Raw genomic sequence first — 18,427 nt, forward strand, 5'->3', positions numbered from 1 at the left:
CCCTTCGCAGCATGCCCCCCTGCCGGACACCCAGAGAGGCTGCCTGACCTCTCCCCATGACGCTGAGCCAGGCGACTGGCCTGCGGGAAGCAGAGGGAGCCGAGCCACCAGCATTTTATTAAAGAGACTTTTATTCACTTGACACATTTTGTTAAAAAAGCATTTCACCGAACACAGGCCCTAGGGAAGCGCCCCCCTGCTGGCTATGGGGAGGCAGCCCAAGGCCTGGCTTTTCTCCTCACCCCCTCAGCTGCTAGGGCAGAGGAACTATCTTCCCCAGAGAGACCCACGGATGCCCAGTGGTACTGGGCCAAGAGCAGCTGCCTGCAGTGAGAAGGGACAAACCCCAGAACCCAGCCATAGTTAGAAGGGAGTTGGGTAAGAGTCAGCAAATGCTCAGCCCATTACATGGGAGGCCCACGTTACCCTGCTCTGCTTGGGCGTGCGGCCCTGGGCGTGCGAGGGAAGCACCTTTACACTTGTGCACAGCATTTGCCAAAAGCCCTGGGGTAAGGACGGGGGAGGGCGGCAGAGCTGGGCAGAGGAAATTCCTGCAGGAGTTTTGAATTTAAAAAAAACCCCTGCAGTGTCTGGAGCCCTTCAGAGCATCCTTTCGGTACAACAGTCTCATCCCCACACCCCTGAGTTTCATCCCGGAGTCGCTGGCTCGTCTCCAAGGAAAGGGGCATTTCTACCACCCTCAGACAGGGCAATCTGTCCCCCACAGCCCGGGCTGCTGGACGCATGGTCGTGTGACCACTCCTCCCCCAGCAGGCTCATCGTGGCGTTGCTCAGAGCCGGGTCAGGAATGACAGGTTAATACTGTCCGGGATGCAGATCTCATCCAGCTGCACCGCAGAGCAGGAGAAGGGCAGGTGCACGGGGAACAGGTGAGCCGTGTCCACCAGCAGCTGGCAGGGGCTGGCTGAGGTTCGAGCAGCCAGTCGGTTCTGTGCAGAGATGCAATCAATTCATTCTCCAGCAATTCTCACCCCCACCCACCCCAGCCCCCCTCCACGCAACCAGGGCTGGCGCTAAGCACCCGACCACTCTCCACCCCAGTTCTCCAGCAGCAGGCTACGGTGATGCGACCCGGCTGCCCGACCAGCAGCGTGAGGATGCCATAAAGCTGCCCCGCCCCGGAGCAGGGAACACGGCGGCCTAAGGGACGACAGGAACAGGACACAGAGCCCCCCTCCAGACACAGTGTGGGGTGGGGGTACAGAAGGTTCACGCACCTCTATGCTGCTTATGAAGCTGGGGCTGACGCGCTCCTCCAGCCCGGCGGCGGGGGTGTAGGCCCGCAGGATCTTCATGACCTGCAAGGAGGGATCGCAGAGGGGATGGTGCCACTGAGGGTCAGACAGCAGCCAGGCGTCTGCACCTTGCGTGCATGGGACGCAAGACCCGGCAGAGGATGCAACGTACCCAAGTTCCCTTCCAGCCCAGGCCATAGGCCTCAAGCCGACCCAGCTGGGAGCAGGGGCTGGGCTGAAGTTTACTCTGTCCTAGGTCCCTTCCAAGCCCACCAACATAGCCAACTCTGCCGGCTTCCCTCATGGAGCAAGGACGACACAGGGCCCGGCTGGTCCCCGGGCCAGGCCCTGCAGGAAGCTGCGAGTCCTAGGGGAGCAGAGCGGCAACCCCAAGCAGCTGGCTGGCAGAGCTTGGGGCACTTGGAGGAAGAGGGGTCCCACCCATTAGCATCAGAGTGAGCAAGGGCCCTGGGCCCTAGACAGGACCCCTCAGCTGGGCTGGGCCGAGCCAATTGCCTGGGCAGCCCAAGCATTTCACCTTCATGGGCTGGGTGATCCCCTCAAGCCTCAGTTTCCCAAATGCTGCCCCCCCGCCACCACTATTCTTTCTTTGGGGAGCGACCGTCCCTTCCAGGGGGCTCCGCTTCCCCCCGCCCAGCTCTGAGCATGGCCACAGCTACCTGCAGAGGGGACAGGGCCGTGCACAGGCAGCAGATGGCTTCCGCATCTTCTTCCGTCGCCTTCTTCACCTGCAGCAACTGGGCGGCCTGGATGAGGGGCTCCAGGGCCTCCATCGCGCCGCTCTGCTGGAGGCCCTTGGCCCGCAGCCACTCCTCCAGCTGGCTGATGTTGTACCTGGAACAGACCCACAGCACTGTGAGCCCAGCTCCGGAGGAACAGGTGCTTGGTGGAGGCCTCCCCAGCTGCAGAGATGCTGGCGGGGGGGAGATCGGGTGTAGTTTGCCCACAGAGAGGTGGCTCTGCAGCTGCCAGGACCACAGCGGGGATGAAGCTGCTACAGCTCGGGTCTCTCTTTGCTCAACCCAGAGGCAGGTGCTTTCAGATGCACACGTCCAGGTTCAATCCCCACCCCTGCCAACCCGCCCAAGGCGCCGCATTGCCCAGCATGAGGCTCCCTGCTGCCCACACAAGGGAGAGGGTGGCCCCATCTTGAGCCGTATCTTCCCTTCCACTCAGCTGGGCCCAGTTCTCCCCACAACCCAGTCAGCCAGGATGTACCCACAGAGCTACGGCCAGCCAGGACGTCCCTATGCCAGGCGCGCTCGGCGCTACCCCCTCTCGGCCCAGCAGGAGAACCGTCAGTAGCAGCATAGGGCCAATGGAGATCCCAGCCAGCTGGGTGGGATGAAGGGTGGCCCTGGGAATAGGGCACTAGCCCGAGGCTCTGGTGACTTGAGTTTGAGTCCTACTCTGCCACAGATCTCAGGTGAATCTCACTGGGCCTCAGTTCCCCCACCTGCACTGGGTGTCGGGAGGATAAATGCATTCAGACTGAGGGGTGCAGATCACCTGTGATGGGCCACCCACCGTCCAGGAGCCTGGTAATTCCAGCTTCTCCTCCCCCTCCACCGACACCACCTTGCGAATCCAACACCCCGGCCAGGTGGGATTCGCACCATCTCCATGAGGAAGGAGAGGGAGGGAGGGCCTGGCTCCCAGTCCCAGGATCTGGCCACTACGTCTGCTGGAGGACACACCTGGGTCCAGCCGCCAGACTAGCTGCGACTGCCAGGCCTGGGTCAGGAGGTACAAAGCCGTGGACAGTGGCTGTAGCCAGGGGGAGATTCCAGAAGGTGGCAGGTGGGGTTCCTGGCCCAGCCCCAGATCTCCCTGCTACAAGTCCAGGCCAGCATCGAGCCCCCCGGCAGACGTGCTTTGAGGCCAAGCTGGAGGTGGAGAGGACGCACCGACCTGAGCTGGACACCTTGACTCCAGGAACAGGCGTCCTTCCTCAGGAGCAGGTAGTTGAGGGCCACGCCGCTGATGGTGAAGAGCAGCTGCCGGAAGGCCTGGCCCACGACCGCAGGCTCCAGCTGGTGGCCCTGGAGCACCTCGTGGAAGGAGCTGAGCTGCTGGAGGAGCGAGTCCAGCGTGTAGGCGGGAGCAGCCGGCTGCTTGCGGTAGCCGGGGGGCCTGGCCGACGACAGGCCCTGGATGGTCTCGCTCTCCAGCATGGCGGCCACTGGCAGGACGGAGGGGAGAGAGCCAGGGCTGAGAGTCTGAGCGCAGCTCGGCCAGCCAGGGCCAGGAGCAGGAGGGGGCTGAAACCCCAGCCCCTTCCCCCAGGGACCAGGTAGCAAAGGGCCCCGTCTGCTGCAGCTGGCTCTGCGCTCAGCGCCCCACCGGGCTGGGCACATGCTGGGCACTGATCTCTTCGCCCTTTGGAGTGGACTCAGACTAGCCCTGGTCCAGCCCGTGTCATGGGAGCACCAGAACCCCACACTCAGCGGGTGCAGGGTCCCGCCCAACGCCAGCTCACGGGGTTGGCACGGCAGAGACCCCGCACCCTGTCCAGCAAATGCCGCGAGTGGACAGAGAATCCCCTTCCTTGCCCCCCCCCGGAGGGAGCTAAGTGGCAGGTCCCTTTCCCAGCTGGGTCCTGGCTACCCTCAATGGCCAGAGGTCACTTGACAGATAAGGGGGTCCCCTTGAACATGCACTGAGGGGGCCAGGGACCACTTGCTCTCAAGATGCCAGCTCCTCCCAGCCCCCATTGACCCCTTTCCACCAGCCACAGCAGCCCTGCGCCAGCACCAAGGTACGCCAGAGCCGGCTGGAGAACTACACCAGGAGCCAGGCCTCCCCTGCTCTCCCCCTCAAGCACAGCTCCATCCTGTGTCCAGAGCACTCCCAGCCTGCCCAGCACATGGGAGGCACAAGCCCGGAAGCGCAGCGCCCCCCGCAGGCCCAGCCAGTACATACCAATCATGGGCTTCAGTTTTTTCTGTGCCAGGCGGATCAGCTGCTGGTAGATGTGGATGGCCAGGTCCCCCAAGCTCTGGCAGTGACTGGCCAGGTCGAAGTTCCTCAGGCAGTGCTGGTTCTGTTTGGGGGTGTTTGCCAGCCGGTAGCTCTGCAGACAGCAAACGGGCAGGCTCCAGGACCATGTGGACAGAGGTGCTGGAGCACGGTAGAGCCACCCCTGGTATTCCCATGGTAGAGGGGACTGGCCCAGGGTTACCCAGCTCCAAGCATCCCCTGAAAATGCTGATCCCAAGCACCATCTCGGGGGCTCCGGGAGGGTTGAGGAGAACCCTTTGTGACTGGGGGGAGGGGGGGGAGGCGGGAGATTCTTCCTACCCAGCCAACAGCCCCCCCTCCCCAGGGCCATCAGCTTCTGCCCAGTTTGAAGCCAGATGGGGCTGGCTGTGGTTCACCATGAAATCCTAGAAATGTCAGGCTGGAAGGGACCTCAAGAGGTCAGACTCCAGCCCCCAGCACTGCCACAGGACCAAGCAAACGTAGGCCATCGCTGCCGGCGTGTCTCCAACCTGTTTTTCAGCCTCCAGTGACTGGCATTCCACCCCCACTGCCACAGCTCACCTGCCCTGAGAGCTGGCGAGCTTTTCCTAATATCTAACCTAGATCTTCCTTGCTGCAAGTTAAGCCCATTACTTCTAATCCACTGAAGGCTGGGCATGGAGAACTGATCACCGTGCTCTTTATAACAGCCCTGAACATATTCGAAGACTAATCAGCATCAGATCCCAGCCTCTCCCGCAGACTAAACATGCCCAATTTGTTCACCTTTTCCTCAAAGGTCAGGTTTCCTAAACCTTCGATCATTTTTGTTCCTCTCTGCTGGACTCTCCAATCTACCCACACCTGTCCTGAAGTATGGCGCCCAGAGCTAGACACAGGATTCTAGCTGCGATCTCACCAGCATGACAAGTGAGACACTTTCCTCCTGTGTCTTACATAGGAGAGTCCTGTTCACACACCCCAGAACACTGGCTTTTTTGCATTATAGAACATTGACGAATCCTTCAATTTGTGATCCACTAAAACACCCAGATCCTTTTCAGCAGGACTTCTGCCTAGCTAGGTATTCCCGGGTTTGTAGTTATGCGTTGGAATTTTTTCTTCCTATGTTTAATATTTTGCACTTGTCCTTATTGAATTTCACCTTGCAGGTTTCAGACCAGTCCGCAGTGCAATATAGCAGGCAAAGACCCAGTACATGCAGGGCAGTGCAAACCAAAGGCACCCAGCCCTGGAGCAGCAAAACGATGGCCTGGACAGATCCTGCCTGAGGCAGCAAGAGGCTGAGGGCTGGAGTGACTGACCCCAAGGGAGAGACAAACACAGAAGCAAACAGTGGGCCAAGACAGGCCTTTCTGGCACAAGCCAGCACCAAGAACGGACTCGGGGCCACCAGAGTCTGGGAAGGAACTGGGGGGTGGAGGAAGGAGCCTATTAAAGGCAAACAGCCCCACGTTGTCCTGAACCACCACGGGGGTGCCAGCCCCCTACCCACTGCTTCCCAGCTGTGATCCATTCTGCAGCACCCCTCCCGCCGGGGATTCAGGGATGCTGGTGTTGCCATGGGAGGCTGGGTTCAGTGCTGGAGCCCGGGCCCTCACCTGGTCCCCGCCGTACTGTCTCAGGCAGTTGATGAGGCAGCAGGTGTTGGTGAGCCAGAGCACCGCCACGTCGAAGTCCTCACTGTGCTTCTACAGGCAGGACACACACACACAAGCCATCAGAGCAGGGTAGGGGCCCCGTGGACTTGGAGCCGGAGGGGGGGAGGGGGGAGGGACATGGAGCCCTCTGGCAGCTCCAGGGAGCACGAGGAAACCTTGCAGCCAGCAGGTGTGTGGGTGGGTGGGGAGCAGGCACTACCATGGCCCACTGCCAGTTCTCCTGGGCACCCCTCCACAGCAGGGTATCTGAGCCCCCCCCCAAGTTTACCCTCGGTGCACCCCCAGGAGCAGGGCCTGCAGTGAGAGCATGTCTTGATCCCAGCTGGGATCCTCTAGCCAGCCCCACCAGCAAGAAAGGAAGAGCAAAGCCACCCCGCAGCAAGACTTGCCAGGGAGCTAGGAGCTCTCCCCCCTTCCCCCAGAGTCTTCCGGGCTGCTCCCTGGGTGTGGGGCCGGAGAGGGAGGCGGCAGCAGCCCAGCCCTCCCTGCTGGCAGCCCGGAGTGGAGAAACAGGGCTGCCCTCAGCGACCGAAGCCACCTCCGGCCAGAGAGAAACCCAGCAGCCCCGGGCTCCCGCTGGCTGACCCCAGAGGAGCCGGCCTGCTTCCCTGCCCTCCGCCTCCAGCAGGGCGCCCGGACTCTCCTCCCACAGCGGGGCAGGGCGACTGGCACTGTCCGGAGCCAGTCCCAAGCTGACGGGGCCCCCCCGCTACGCGTAACTAATACTGCAGTAGCAGGGTGAGGCTTCCTGCCCCCTCCAAAAGCCAGTCAGGGAGGCATTACAGATACCTAGCAACTCCCTGCCCTCCATGCAGGCCACACAGGGACACGTCTGGGGTCTGGAGGGGTGTTTCTGGGCAGATTGGAAGCAAGGGAGGGATGGAAAGATGGGGTGGGGGGGCACAAGCCAGCAGTAGGGAGCCCCTCAACAAGCTGGCAATCTCCTACAGAGGGCCATGACCTCCCCCCCCCACCCCATTGCTGGGCCCCTCCACACACCGTACCTTCACGGCCCTCTTGATAGCGCCGAGGGTGGCAGCGAAGAGTGAGCGGATCCTGTGCTCGTCACGGACGGAGTCGGCGTGCCGGAAGCACATGAACAGGACGTAGGCCGGCAGCGCGGGCAGGGCGCCGGGGCTGTGCTGAGGTTTGAAATCTGCAGGGCGAGAAGGGGACGGTTGAGTCCGTGATGGCCTCTTCCCTAGGACAGAGTCAGGAGACTGAGGTCCTGGCCACAAGCCACTGCACCCCTCATCCCAGCTGGGTCCCGCCCCGCGGCGGCTGCAGAGGGGAGAGGTCGCAGCAGGCAATGCAGGTGGGATGCAACAGCCGCTGCATTCAATGCCCCGATTTCAAATCCCCTGCCCCAGAAGGAGCATCGCTCCTATTGTCTTCAGCAAGAGGCCCCCTGACCCCACACTGGGCCCATCATCCTCCTCTTCAACATCCAAAGTCCCAGTCAATCCAGAGCCAGATGGTCTGATTCATTTCACATTCCCCCCTTCCGTTAAAGCCAAGCGGCTCTGAGCTTAGTGAAGCACGGCCCAGGCTGGAAACACCCAGGTCTGCGATGCAGCGTGACGGCGTTAACGCCTCTGCACGCCCAGACCCTCACCGGGGCTTCATCTCCGCCCAGCCCCCCATGCTGCTTTCCAGCCAGCCTTCAGCACAGCCACTCGACCCACCCCCTTGCAGCGATCCCACCTCTGGCCCCGGCTCAGCCAGGTGCTGCTCTTCACCTGCTCCACCCCAGCTTGAGTTTGCCATTCGCACGCTCCTTCGGCCTGGTCTGCTCAAGTTGGTTATTTACACAGCCTCTGGGGCGGCCGCGAGTCCCCCACCTTGCTCCAGCCAGGAGCCAGCCACGTCGCAGGCTGGGAGCGGGCCGGGCCTGTGCTGTTTGAGTGCCTTGGGCCAGGTGCCCCCGTTGCAGTTGGCAGAACACCCCGATATGCAACAGCTAAGCATCACTGGCCCCAGAGGAGCCTTCACACCCCATCCCAGCCCCAGACTCAGGGGGGCCAGTGGTATTTCAGTATCTTCCAGTGCCGGTGGGTGCACGCTCTGCTGGCTGCTGCTCGCCCGGTCCCTGGAGGAAAGAGCCTGGAATCTGTTCCCGGGCTCTTCCTTTCACGATGAGGACATCCAGTGCTTGCCTGGAGCTTGGGGGCTGCCTCATGGCAACCTGATGGAAATTAAACGTGTGGGGGGGGGCCCCCCCCCAACCCCACGGCTGCAGTTCTCGGCTCTGCCACGTGGGCACGGTCGGGGCAGATGTGGTTCTTGTCGGTGCTAACCCGAGTTAGCAGGCAGAAAATCCCCAGCCCTTTTCAAAGTCAGGGCTCTTTGTTAAAGACTCCGTCACCCCTTCTCCTGCTCCCATTTTGGATCCCGGCCCCCACTGAAGGAGGCAGCTCAGCCTCACCTGCCGTCACTGACGGCATCAAACCAAACACAGCCAGTCTCACGTTCACAGCTCTGTTAGAATCAGCACATTCGCCCCCAGCGTCCTGGCTGGATTCCAGCTATCAGAGCCATGTTCTGCCTGCTGTACCAGCGTTATCCCTGATGTTTCAATGGAATACAGTGTTCTGCACTGACATGCTCTACCCCAGAACTGGCTGCTTTTCTAGGGGCAGGCTAGTTTTCAGAGAAGCATTCAGAGAGGCTGGGATGCATGGCAGTATGAGTGCTAAGTGCTCTGTGGGAAAGGGGAGCCAGAGTGGACAGCGAAGCAGCAGAGGCACTTAGTGAAGCCTTGGGAACGTCCCATCCCCAGATTCTCTTTGGGAGACGGCAGCGTGGTTAGAAAGCCACGTGCAACATGAAAGCTCTGGAGCAGCTTGGGGAACAAGGCCCCGAAACACCTGACCAAGGAGGCTTCACCTGGGTGGGTCAGAAAGGGGACGTTCATCCCTGTTTTCCATCGATCCATTTTGCAACTCGATGTTTTCCCAGCTCCAGAGCCATTTTCTAGCCCCCCCCCCCAGTGCAGATTCTCTTCAGACACTTCCCTCCCACCCCGCCTGTCATCCCGCCACGCTAGTCCTATTTCATCCCTCCTCACATCAATCCCAGCCTGCCAGTTCCGCTGCTGCTCTGTGAGCGCCGGCCAATCAGGCGTTCGGCACGCCGCGTTCCAGGTGCAACCTCGGCACGGCAGCGAGCCCATCACCACACGGCTGTGGGCGTGCGCGGCGTGATTGATGCCTCGGCATCTGCTGCTCGGCATTGCCCTGGCCCCTTTGCTGCTGCTCTAATGCGCAACAGGATCCGAAGGAGTCTTTTTTAAAAAGAGACAATGTTTTGTCAGAGATGCAAGCCAAGTATCAGATCCTCCAACCCGGCAGGGTGCTGGGATCATGGTTAATACAATTCGTGTGTGGACACAAGAGAGTTCGGCTTGAGCCTGGACTTGCATTGCTGTGCAGACATACCCTCAGCCCCCACAGCCCGCGGGGCTCCAGTCCCCACCTGTGATGATGGTCCTGATGAGGCGCCCTTCATCCTCTGCTTTGCACTCCAGCATGCCCTCAAATGCCGCAGCTGGTTGCGGGACCTCGAGGGGCCTTTCTGTCTCTCCAACCTTCACCTTCTGTCCCAGCCACATGGCCTCTCCGTTTGCTGCACAGGGGAAAGGCAAGAACATTAGAGTCAAAGCATCCACTTGGACCCAGGGCCATGTAACCGGACTCCAAAGTTGTGGGGGGACTGGGAGATCCCACCTCTTCTCACACCCTTCCTGCAGAACTCCTGCCGGGAAAGCTGGCCCACAGGCAGAGGGATAGTCAGAGCTGGATGCTTGGGCCAGGTGGAGGGGCAGAAGTGGGCCCAGGAGGGTGGGAACGTTGCAGAGAAAAGCCAGGCTGAGGGCGAACCAGACCCCCACCCCGTACCCCACGAAGGGAAGTGGCTGCAGGACATGCCAGGCAGCCCTGCAGAGCTGCTGCTGGCTAATTAAGAGGCAAGCAAGTGAAAGGTTAAACTGCGAACCAATTTTCACTGTCCCACATCCCAGGGCACCCACCAGCTTTAATCAGATGCCTACAAACCCAGGCCGCACCTCCGCTCCGTCCCTGCTTCCGCTCCAAAACCGCGGCCAAAAGCACGCCCAGCTCTGCAGAGCACCCTGCGCGTTCAGCTTTGGGGGTACCCAAGTGCCAGAAAGAGGCAGATCTAATAGGGGTGCTTGCTACTCTGAACCCCGCAGTAGCGAGGGCACCACTGCATCAGAGCAGTCTCCCACCCTGCAATTCACCAGGCTTTGCTAGCGTTCCTCTGGGGTTCGCAGCTAGGGAGAGGGTCTGGCTAGCCCCAAAGCAGGGATTTGGGGGCGCACAGCCCATTCCAAAGCATGGAGATTTAAAGCAGGGCTGCGTGGGAGCTTTCCTCTTAGGAGAGGACACGAGACATCAGGAGAGCCCAGAATAGCAGCTAAGAGAAGCCAGTGTGTTAGGTAATCGGTTAGCGAGACGCGTATTTCTGCTCCCTGGCTGCAAAACGGAAGGGTAGCGACACCCCGTGGCAGGCCGGGGCCCACTGACGGAAAGCGGACTAGAAGAATGGGTAACCACTCCTAACCCAGAGGTCGGACATTAGCAGAGCTCCTTGCGTGCAGCTGGGCGCCCCGGACGTGCTGCCTTCCTTGGCTCAGCAGGCCTCATTTAGGCAGAATTCTTTTAGACCCGCCAAGAAGGATGTTCTGCCCCCCTCCCCGCTGATTGATTCATAGGATGCACGTGCCTGTCAGATCCTGGATTCGCTTCATGGAGGTTTTCAGTTGCTTCCGAAGTTTGAGCATGCTCCTCTCCTGCCTCTCCAGCTGCTCTGACAGATCCTGGGGGCACAAGGGGAAAGGACAGTGCGGAGACTGGTGCTGGGGTGGGGCGGGAGGTCTCCTCACTTTCCAATGCACCCCCCCGGCCAGCAGCAAGACCTCTTTAGGGAACGCCTTGCAGCAGATGGAAAGCAGGGCTGGCCAGACTGTCTCTAACAGACACACAGGCCCCTCCATGGCAGCCAAGTGCCAGCATGCGATGCCCCGTCAAAGAGCTGGCATAATAAATGCTCCCCCGGGGCGTTTACCCAGCATGCCGAGCGCCAACCAGCCTGCTCTCAAAGCAGGAGCCTAGCCTGACCCCGGAGCGAGCCCTGAAGCGCCAGCCCAGCCACGCAATGCTCCACCATCCCCCTTCACCTCCTCTTCCTCCCCTCCCCCGGCCCAGCAGGACCGCTCCCCCCTTTTACCAGGTTCTCTCTCTTCAGCTGGACTATCTGGTGCTGGAGCCCCTCTTCCTCCTGGTGCAGCTGCAGCTCCTGGATGAGGCTCTGCTGCTGCTTGCTCAGCTGCTTCAGGGAGCAGACGTCCAGGCGGAGACCTTCCAGCTCCTGCTCGTGCTGCTGCTGCTGCTCCTGCAGCTGGCTCTCCAGCAGCCTGCAAGGAAGGGGAATGACCGGGAGGTGCCAGCGATGGGCTCGCCAGGCAGGAGGTCAGGCAGGCCTCACAAACCTTCATGCCCCTGCCTAGGTGAGACAGGAAAGTTATCCCCATTTTACAGCTGGGGAAACTGAGGCACGGAGGTTGAAGCAGCTTGCTCAAGTCCCAGCAAGTCAAAAGGCAGAGACTGGAATAGGACTCGGGAGACTTGACTCCATCCTCTGCTCCAAACCCCAGACAGGACCTCTCCAAGAGGGGCTTTCATCAAGCCATGACTAGCTGAGGCAAGTTGCCGTCCCAGCAATTTTGTGCTTCAGGAGAAAAATGGAAACATTTTGCTTGCCCTGCCTTGTGAGAAGAGCTGAGTAGGTGTCAGAGCCCCTAGCGCCGCTGCAGTCCAAGCCAGCTACGGCCGAGCCCTTTGTCTCACTCACTACAGGAGAGCCTGGGGTCATGTTGAATGCTTCAGATCTGTGCAAAATCTCTACAGGAAAGAACCCCAGAGGGGGACACCACACAGACACCAACTCATCTAACAGAGCCTGTATCTAGGGAGAAAAAGTTGAAGTGGGAAATGAATTGTTTCAAGGAAACTGAGAAGTCAGAGTCCAATTCGTTCAGATCTCCGTACCAGCTAGGGAGCAGAGCTGCCTTGAACTCTGTAGCTCTTTTTCTAAGCTTGTTGCTCAGTGAAATTTCTATTAAACCCAAAGAACAACAGGGGAGCCTTCCTGCATCAACTCCACACAAGTGATTCCAGGTTTGCAGAGACTGCGTGTGCATATCCAAGGGCGGACGACCTTTATATCATTAAAAGCCAATACTGGCCCCAGAGCAGTGGTTAGCGCTAGTAATGGCTCACTTGGGTTTTAGCCCAAATCCAGTAGGTCAAAATTAAAACCCTCACTTCCAGCTGGATGATTTGTTCCCTCTAAAGTTTTGCCTGCTGCCATCTTCAGCCTGGGCACCCCCGTCACTGCTGCGCTACAGACTACAGTAAGCATTCCTGGCCACAGACATTTGGTGGCCTCCTCCAAACAGACCTCACCTAAGCCTGGGCTAAGGGCAACGCACCCTGTTTCACTAAAGGTCACTTGAATCCAGGGCTGCTCACGTTAGACGTTTTCTGTCTAACCTGTTTTTCGAAGGTCTGGTTGGGTTTGACGAGACTGAAATTCTTCAGCCGAATAAATATTCAGATTTGGAATTGCCGCTGTGGTGCCTCATGGGAGTTGTAGTTCGGGTGCTTTACGCTCCCAGTCTCTTCTATGGGCCAGGCTCCCCAGTTGGACTGCATGGCCCCATGATGCACCACTTCCCTTCACCAAGCAGGGGAGAGGTAGTCCAATCAGGGAGCACACCCTACAGAGACGAACGGCAGCAAGACATGCCCATGAAGCCCCACGACAGGGTTTCAAAATGAAGTGTTTTAGTTTCCAGCTGAAGTATTTTAGGTTTTCACCAAAATCTTAAGGTTTCCATGAATCTCCCTGCAGCCCCCTCCCCCATTTCCCAGCAAGCTCTACTGTAAACCAGGTTAGTTAAATCTAAGAGAACACAGCTGCACAGTTGGTGATAGTGACTGAAATGCTCAAGGAGATTAGAGAAGCTATAAAAATAAAAACTCGAAAATGAGGGATTTTAATTATCCCTAGATTGACTGGGTACATGTCACTGCTGGATGAGATGCAGAGAGAAAGTTTCTTGACACCTTAAATGACACTTTCTTGGAGCAGCTAGTCCTGGAACCCACAAGAGGAGAGGCAATTCTTGATTTAGTAATAAGTGAAGTGCAAGATCTAGTCCAAAAGGTGAATATAGTTGAACTGCTTGGTAACAGTGACCCTAAGATAATAAAATTTAACATCCCAGATGGGAGGGGAGAGGGACAACACACCAAAGCAGCCCACCACAGTAGCATTTAATTTCAGAAAGAGGAACTACACAAAAATGAGGAAGTTAAACAGACATTAAAAAGTGTAATGCCAAAAGTGAAATCCCTGCAAGCTGCATGGAAACTTCTTAAAGACACCATAATAGAGACTCAATTTAAATGTATACCCCAAATTAAAAACATAGTAAGAGGACCAAGAAAGTGCCAACATGGCTAAACAAAGTAAAAGAAGCCATTAGAGGCAAAAAGTCCACCTTTAAAAAGAGGAAGTTAAATCCTATTGAGGAAAATAAAAAGGACCCTAAACTCTGGCAAGTGAAGTTTAAAAATATGATTAGGAAGGACTGAAAGATCTTGAACGGTTAGCCTAAAAGACTCAAAAAGTAACAGCAAAAATAATGTTTAAAGTACAGCAGCAGCTGGAGTTCTGCTAAACGATAGTGGGGCCACTGGACAATCGAGATGCTATAAGGCTATTGTGGAGAAACTAAATGAATTCTTTGCATCCGTCTTCAGGGATGAGGATGTGAGGGAGATTCCCACAGCTGAGCCGTTCTTTTTAGGTGACAAATCTGAGGAATTGTCCCAGGTTGAGATGTCAATGGAAGACGTTTTGGAACAAATTGATAAATTAAAGAGGAATAAGTTGTCACCAGGACCAGATACCACCCAAGAGTTCAGAAGAAAATCAAATGTGAAATTGCATATCTACTAGCTGGGGTATGTAACCTATCACTTAAATCAGCTTCTGTATCAGGTAACTGGAGGATAGCTAATGTGATGCCAATTTTTTTAAAAGGCTCTGGAGGTGATCCCGGCAGTTACAGGCCAGTGAGCCTAATTTCAGTAACAGGCAAATTGGTTGAAACTATGGTAACGAACATAATGATCAGACAGATTAATATGATTTGTTGGGGAAGAATCATCATGCCTCACCAGTCTACTAGAATTCTTTGAGGGGGTCAACAAGCATGTGGACAAGGATAGTGTATTTAGATTTTCAGAAGGCCTTTGACAAGGTCCTGCACCAAAAGGTCTTAAGCAAAGTAAGTGGTCATGGGATAAGAGGGAAGGCCCTCTCCTGGATCAGTAACTTGTTAAAAGATAGGAAGTAAAAGGATAGGAATAAATGGTCAGTTTTCAGAATGGAGAGAGGTAAACAGTGGTGTCCCCCAGGGGTCTGTACTGGGACCAGGACTGTTCAACATATTCATAAATGATCTGGAAAAAGGGGTAAATAGTGAGATGGCAACATTTACAGATACACAAAACTAAAAGCAGACTTGGAAGAGTTACAAAGGAATCTCACAAACCTGGGTGACTGGGCAACAAAATAGTAGATGCAATTCAATATTGATAAACACAAAATAATGCACATTAGAAAACTACCCCACCTCCCTCTCCCAATAAATAAATAAAAATAAATAAATAGATTGGGTCTAAATTAGCTGTGACTAGTTCTCTGAAAACATCCACTCAATGTGCAGCGGCAGTCAAACAAGTAAACAATGTTGGGAATCATTAGGAAAGAGATAGATAATATCATATTGCCTCTTTATAAATCCATGGCATGCCCACACCTCGAATGCTGCATGCAGATCTGGTTGCCCCATCTCAGGAAAGATGTATTAAAATTGGAAAAAGGTAAAGAAAAGGGCAACTAAAATGAGTAGTACAGAAAAGCTTCCATATGAGGAAAGATTAATACGATTGGGACTGCTCAGCTTGGAAAAAAGAGATGAATAAGGAGGGGATGTGATAGAGGTCTATAAAATCCATGCCTGGTGTGCAGAAAGTAAATAAGGGCAAGCAATTTACTCCTCAACACAAACTAGGGGTCACCAAATGACTAGGCAACAGGTTTAAAAACAAAAAGGAAGTATTTCTTCACACAACGCACAGTCAACCTGTGGAACTCCTTGCCAGAGGATGTTGTGAAGGCCAAAATTATAATGGGGTTCAAAAAAACCCCCAAAACCCCTAGATAAGTTCATGGATAGATCCATCAATGGCTATGAGCCAGGATAGGCAAGGATTGCTGTTTGCCAGAGGCTGGGCATGGCCGACGGGATGGATCACTTGATAACCTGTTCTATTCATTCCCTCTGAAGCACTGGCATTGGCCACTGTAGAAAGACAGGACACTGGGCTAGACGGACCATTGGTCTGCCCCAGTGTGGCCTCATGTTCAATTTAAGCCTGGTTTAAGTGGTTCGCTTGCACCTGTGCTGATAGTACCTGATCATTCCAACGAGTTCACCCTTTTGTAATAGCTGGAATTTTTTTTTAAATCTCCATCACATCTTTACACAGTTCAACTCAGAGCTTGAATCATGCACCACCCCCACCCCCGCCAGAGCCCTGAACTGGCTCCTGTCATCCAAACCCAGCCTTGCCTCTCCACAACAGATGCAACCCTGCGATCTCCACCAGCCTGCTGCTCCCCCAGCGTAATCCCTCTTTGGAGGGTGTGCCACCAGGGTTGGTTTTTAAGCCTTCCACTGCAGTTTTATGTAAAACCCAGACGTGTCCGAGACCGTTGAGCAGGGGAAGCAGGTCCGTAGACAGACTCACTTATTGGAAACCTGGACGGCATCGTACGCGTACTTCAAGTCTTCCTCCATCATCGAATCTTCCTCAGCCGTCTTTTCCAGGCTCTTGTTCAACCCCAAGATCTCCGCAATGTTCTGCTGGGGAGAAGGAGACTGAGAACGTGGCCCTGCCTGCACTGAGGGCTGCCCCCCTGCCGCAGCCAGGAAGGGGATGGGTGGGAGAGTCTTACCCGGCGCTTGAAGATCTCAAATGGCTTCCTCTCGTGCACCAGCTGAGCCCTGGCCCTGCGCAGCTCCTCACGGGTCCTGGCCAGGTCCTCGGTGACCACGTTGAGCTGCCCCAGGAGGAGGAGGTAAGCCTTCTCGTAGGGGTCCTGGCCATGGTCGTCATCCAGCGAGGAGGGGGTGCTGTCTGAACTGGCCCTCTTCCACTCGTGCCTCGGCCTCCAGCGGCCTCTCTCCTGGTCCAGGGGCTGAGCCGGGGACTGCGGGGAGAGGGATCGGGGTGGAGAAGGGGGGCTAGGAGATGCATTAGGGTGCCCAACGCTCCTGCTGTGTCGGAACGTTAGGTGCCGAGCCCCACTCATTTAAAGGGGGCTGAGCCATCTGGCTGCACAGGGCAGGCAATGCCTGGACACCACGGTCTGCGCTAGCGCGACACGAACGCCCCAACCCACAGCCCCTTTGGCTCCCTCCAGAAGTGAGCGGAAAGGGCAAGCCTGGTGTCCGGCCACACGGTGGGAATGATGGGGCCGGTCAGCCTCCTTCGCCCCCCACCTGTGCCGCCACTCAGCTGCACACACAGGAACGTGGGTCATGCCTGCTGGGGGCTCCATTAGAGGCAGCATAGTCCTGATCTGAGCAAGGGAGCGGGGGGCCAGGAGGCCAGCAGCCAGCTGCTGAGACCTCACGGGAGGGAGGTTCCCGACATAGGAAGAGCACGGAGCCCTGTGCCACAGGTGCCAGACAAAAGTTGTTTCTTCGCAGGCAATCACGGAGATCGCCAGTGCAGCCCCTCCGGTCAGAAGGGCTTTGCTGCTCTCCCCAGCCTGAGTTTGGTGCCAATAGGACTGGCAGCTGCTGCAGAGGGCGAAGGACGTCCTCAGGGATGCTGTCCTTGCTGACGGGTGAACGAGACAAACTCTCGGGCTGCACGGTGTGTAGCCAAGCTGGGCTGATCCAGGGCAGGGATCAGACAGGAGGCTAGAGGGACGTGGGCTTGGGACGGGCAGGGGGTGGAAACATCTGGCCTCAGGCAGCTGGCCAGTTCTGAAGGGAGGCATACAGATCTTCCACGCTCCCTGCCTGTGCCCAGCCCAGGGCAATGCAAACCGGAGCCCGGCTTGTTCCACAGCCCAAACGCTCCGCTTCCCACCAAGAGACAAGGCAGGGGCAAAGCCATGCACGAAAGCCAGTTTATGGGCAGCAGCATCTCACCTCACTCCGCTGGTCTGCATCATCCCGGGATGGTGCCGTGGACAGAGACGAGGGGTAGCTGCTTTCAGAGTCCAGGATGCTGTCCAAAGAAGGGGACCTTTGGAAGCTGGGGGTTTGCTGGAGCGAGGAGGAAAGGTACAAGGGAGTGTTCTACAGTGGCTGAAGCTCCAGTCCTTGTTACAAGGGGTGCTAGGGCATGAGTAGCAGGGTGAGCATGGGGAGAACTAGGGGAGACGGCTCAGGGCACACACTAACCCTCCCTAGCCCAGCAGTGCCTCTATCCTCCAGGCAGCAGCACACCTGGTGGGAGTCCCACCACAGGAATTGGCGAGATCCCCCTCTGATCTCCTGGGAAAGCAGGGCTGGAGTCAATGGTGCAACAGGGACTTGAGCTTAGGGCTGGGACTTTTCAAGACAGCTGAAGGAGTCTGGCACCCAAGCGCTAGCTAGAGTGACTGGGATTTGGACTCCTTGCTGTCTAGAATGCTCCAGCCAGCTTCCTGCAGACTGTGCAGATCTGAGATCAGCGTCAGGGCGAGGCTCTGGATTCAGGGTGTCCCCGGGGCCACTGTCTGGGTGCTGTGCAGAGCAGAGTCCCAGCAATGGGACTGAGCCAGGACACAAGGGACCTGCTGCTAGGCTACCTCTTACTCCTTGCCCACCTACCCCCGGTCCTGCCCAGCTAGCCTCCTTGCAAGAATCCTTCAGCAAGAGTTTTCCTCCATTTAGCTGCAGCCTGTCACCCTCCCCTTGCTCCCCTGGTGTGTCCTGGGGTCCGGGTGTCAGCGGAGCCGGAACCAGCCCAGCCCACGCCGCTCACCTTGTGGAAGGCCACCTCATCCTGCAGGTTCTCGTAGCACTGCTCCAAGCGGGCATACTCTGTCACCAGGTTCTGGTAGCGAGCCCTCTCCTCCTCCAGCTGGCTCAGCAGCTCCTTGCTCTCTGCCGCCACATGCTGGCGCAGCTGGTCTGCAGGAGGAGAGCAGAGAAACCAGGATGGGGCCTACAATGGGCTCTGCTCCCCGCCCAGTGACCATCCCCTGTAGGACCCCAGGCGCAGGGAGGAATGTCACCAGCCCCCTCCAGCCCCTTGAGCAGGGAGTTCTGGGGGAAGAAGGTTCCCTTCTGGTTAAGGCAGCAGAGCCCCAGCCCTGCATTTCCCAGGGACGGCACAGCTCCTCTGGCTT

General features: G+C 57.1%; 1 protein-coding gene across 1 annotated transcript in view; it reads right to left on the reverse strand.

The window, feature by feature from the left end:
- Positions 1-113: 113 nt before the first annotated feature.
- Positions 114-18,427, reverse strand: part of LOC137159287 (unconventional myosin-Vb-like) — a 64,134-nt gene continuing 45,820 nt past the window's right edge. Inside the window, exons 25-38 of the mRNA XM_067557448.1 lie at positions 18,061-18,209; positions 17,241-17,357; positions 16,034-16,288; positions 15,826-15,938; positions 11,168-11,354; positions 10,664-10,757; positions 9,395-9,544; positions 6,925-7,076; positions 5,861-5,950; positions 4,200-4,350; positions 3,189-3,459; positions 1,937-2,111; positions 1,239-1,319; positions 114-950 (exon numbers count right to left, since the gene is read on the reverse strand). Coding sequence (XP_067413549.1) covers positions 792-950; positions 1,239-1,319; positions 1,937-2,111; positions 3,189-3,459; positions 4,200-4,350; positions 5,861-5,950; positions 6,925-7,076; positions 9,395-9,544; positions 10,664-10,757; positions 11,168-11,354; positions 15,826-15,938; positions 16,034-16,288; positions 17,241-17,357; positions 18,061-18,209 — 2,144 coding nt within the window. The 3' untranslated portion in view covers positions 114-791. The remainder of the gene's footprint in view (positions 951-1,238; positions 1,320-1,936; positions 2,112-3,188; positions 3,460-4,199; positions 4,351-5,860; positions 5,951-6,924; positions 7,077-9,394; positions 9,545-10,663; positions 10,758-11,167; positions 11,355-15,825; positions 15,939-16,033; positions 16,289-17,240; positions 17,358-18,060; positions 18,210-18,427) is intronic.

The sequence above is a fragment of the Emydura macquarii genome, unplaced genomic scaffold, assembly GCF_026122565.2.
Source record: "Emydura macquarii macquarii isolate MOO-44397 ecotype Brisbane River unplaced genomic scaffold, CSIRO-AGI_Emac_v2 contig_306, whole genome shotgun sequence".
Lineage (NCBI taxonomy): Eukaryota > Metazoa > Chordata > Testudines > Chelidae > Emydura > Emydura macquarii.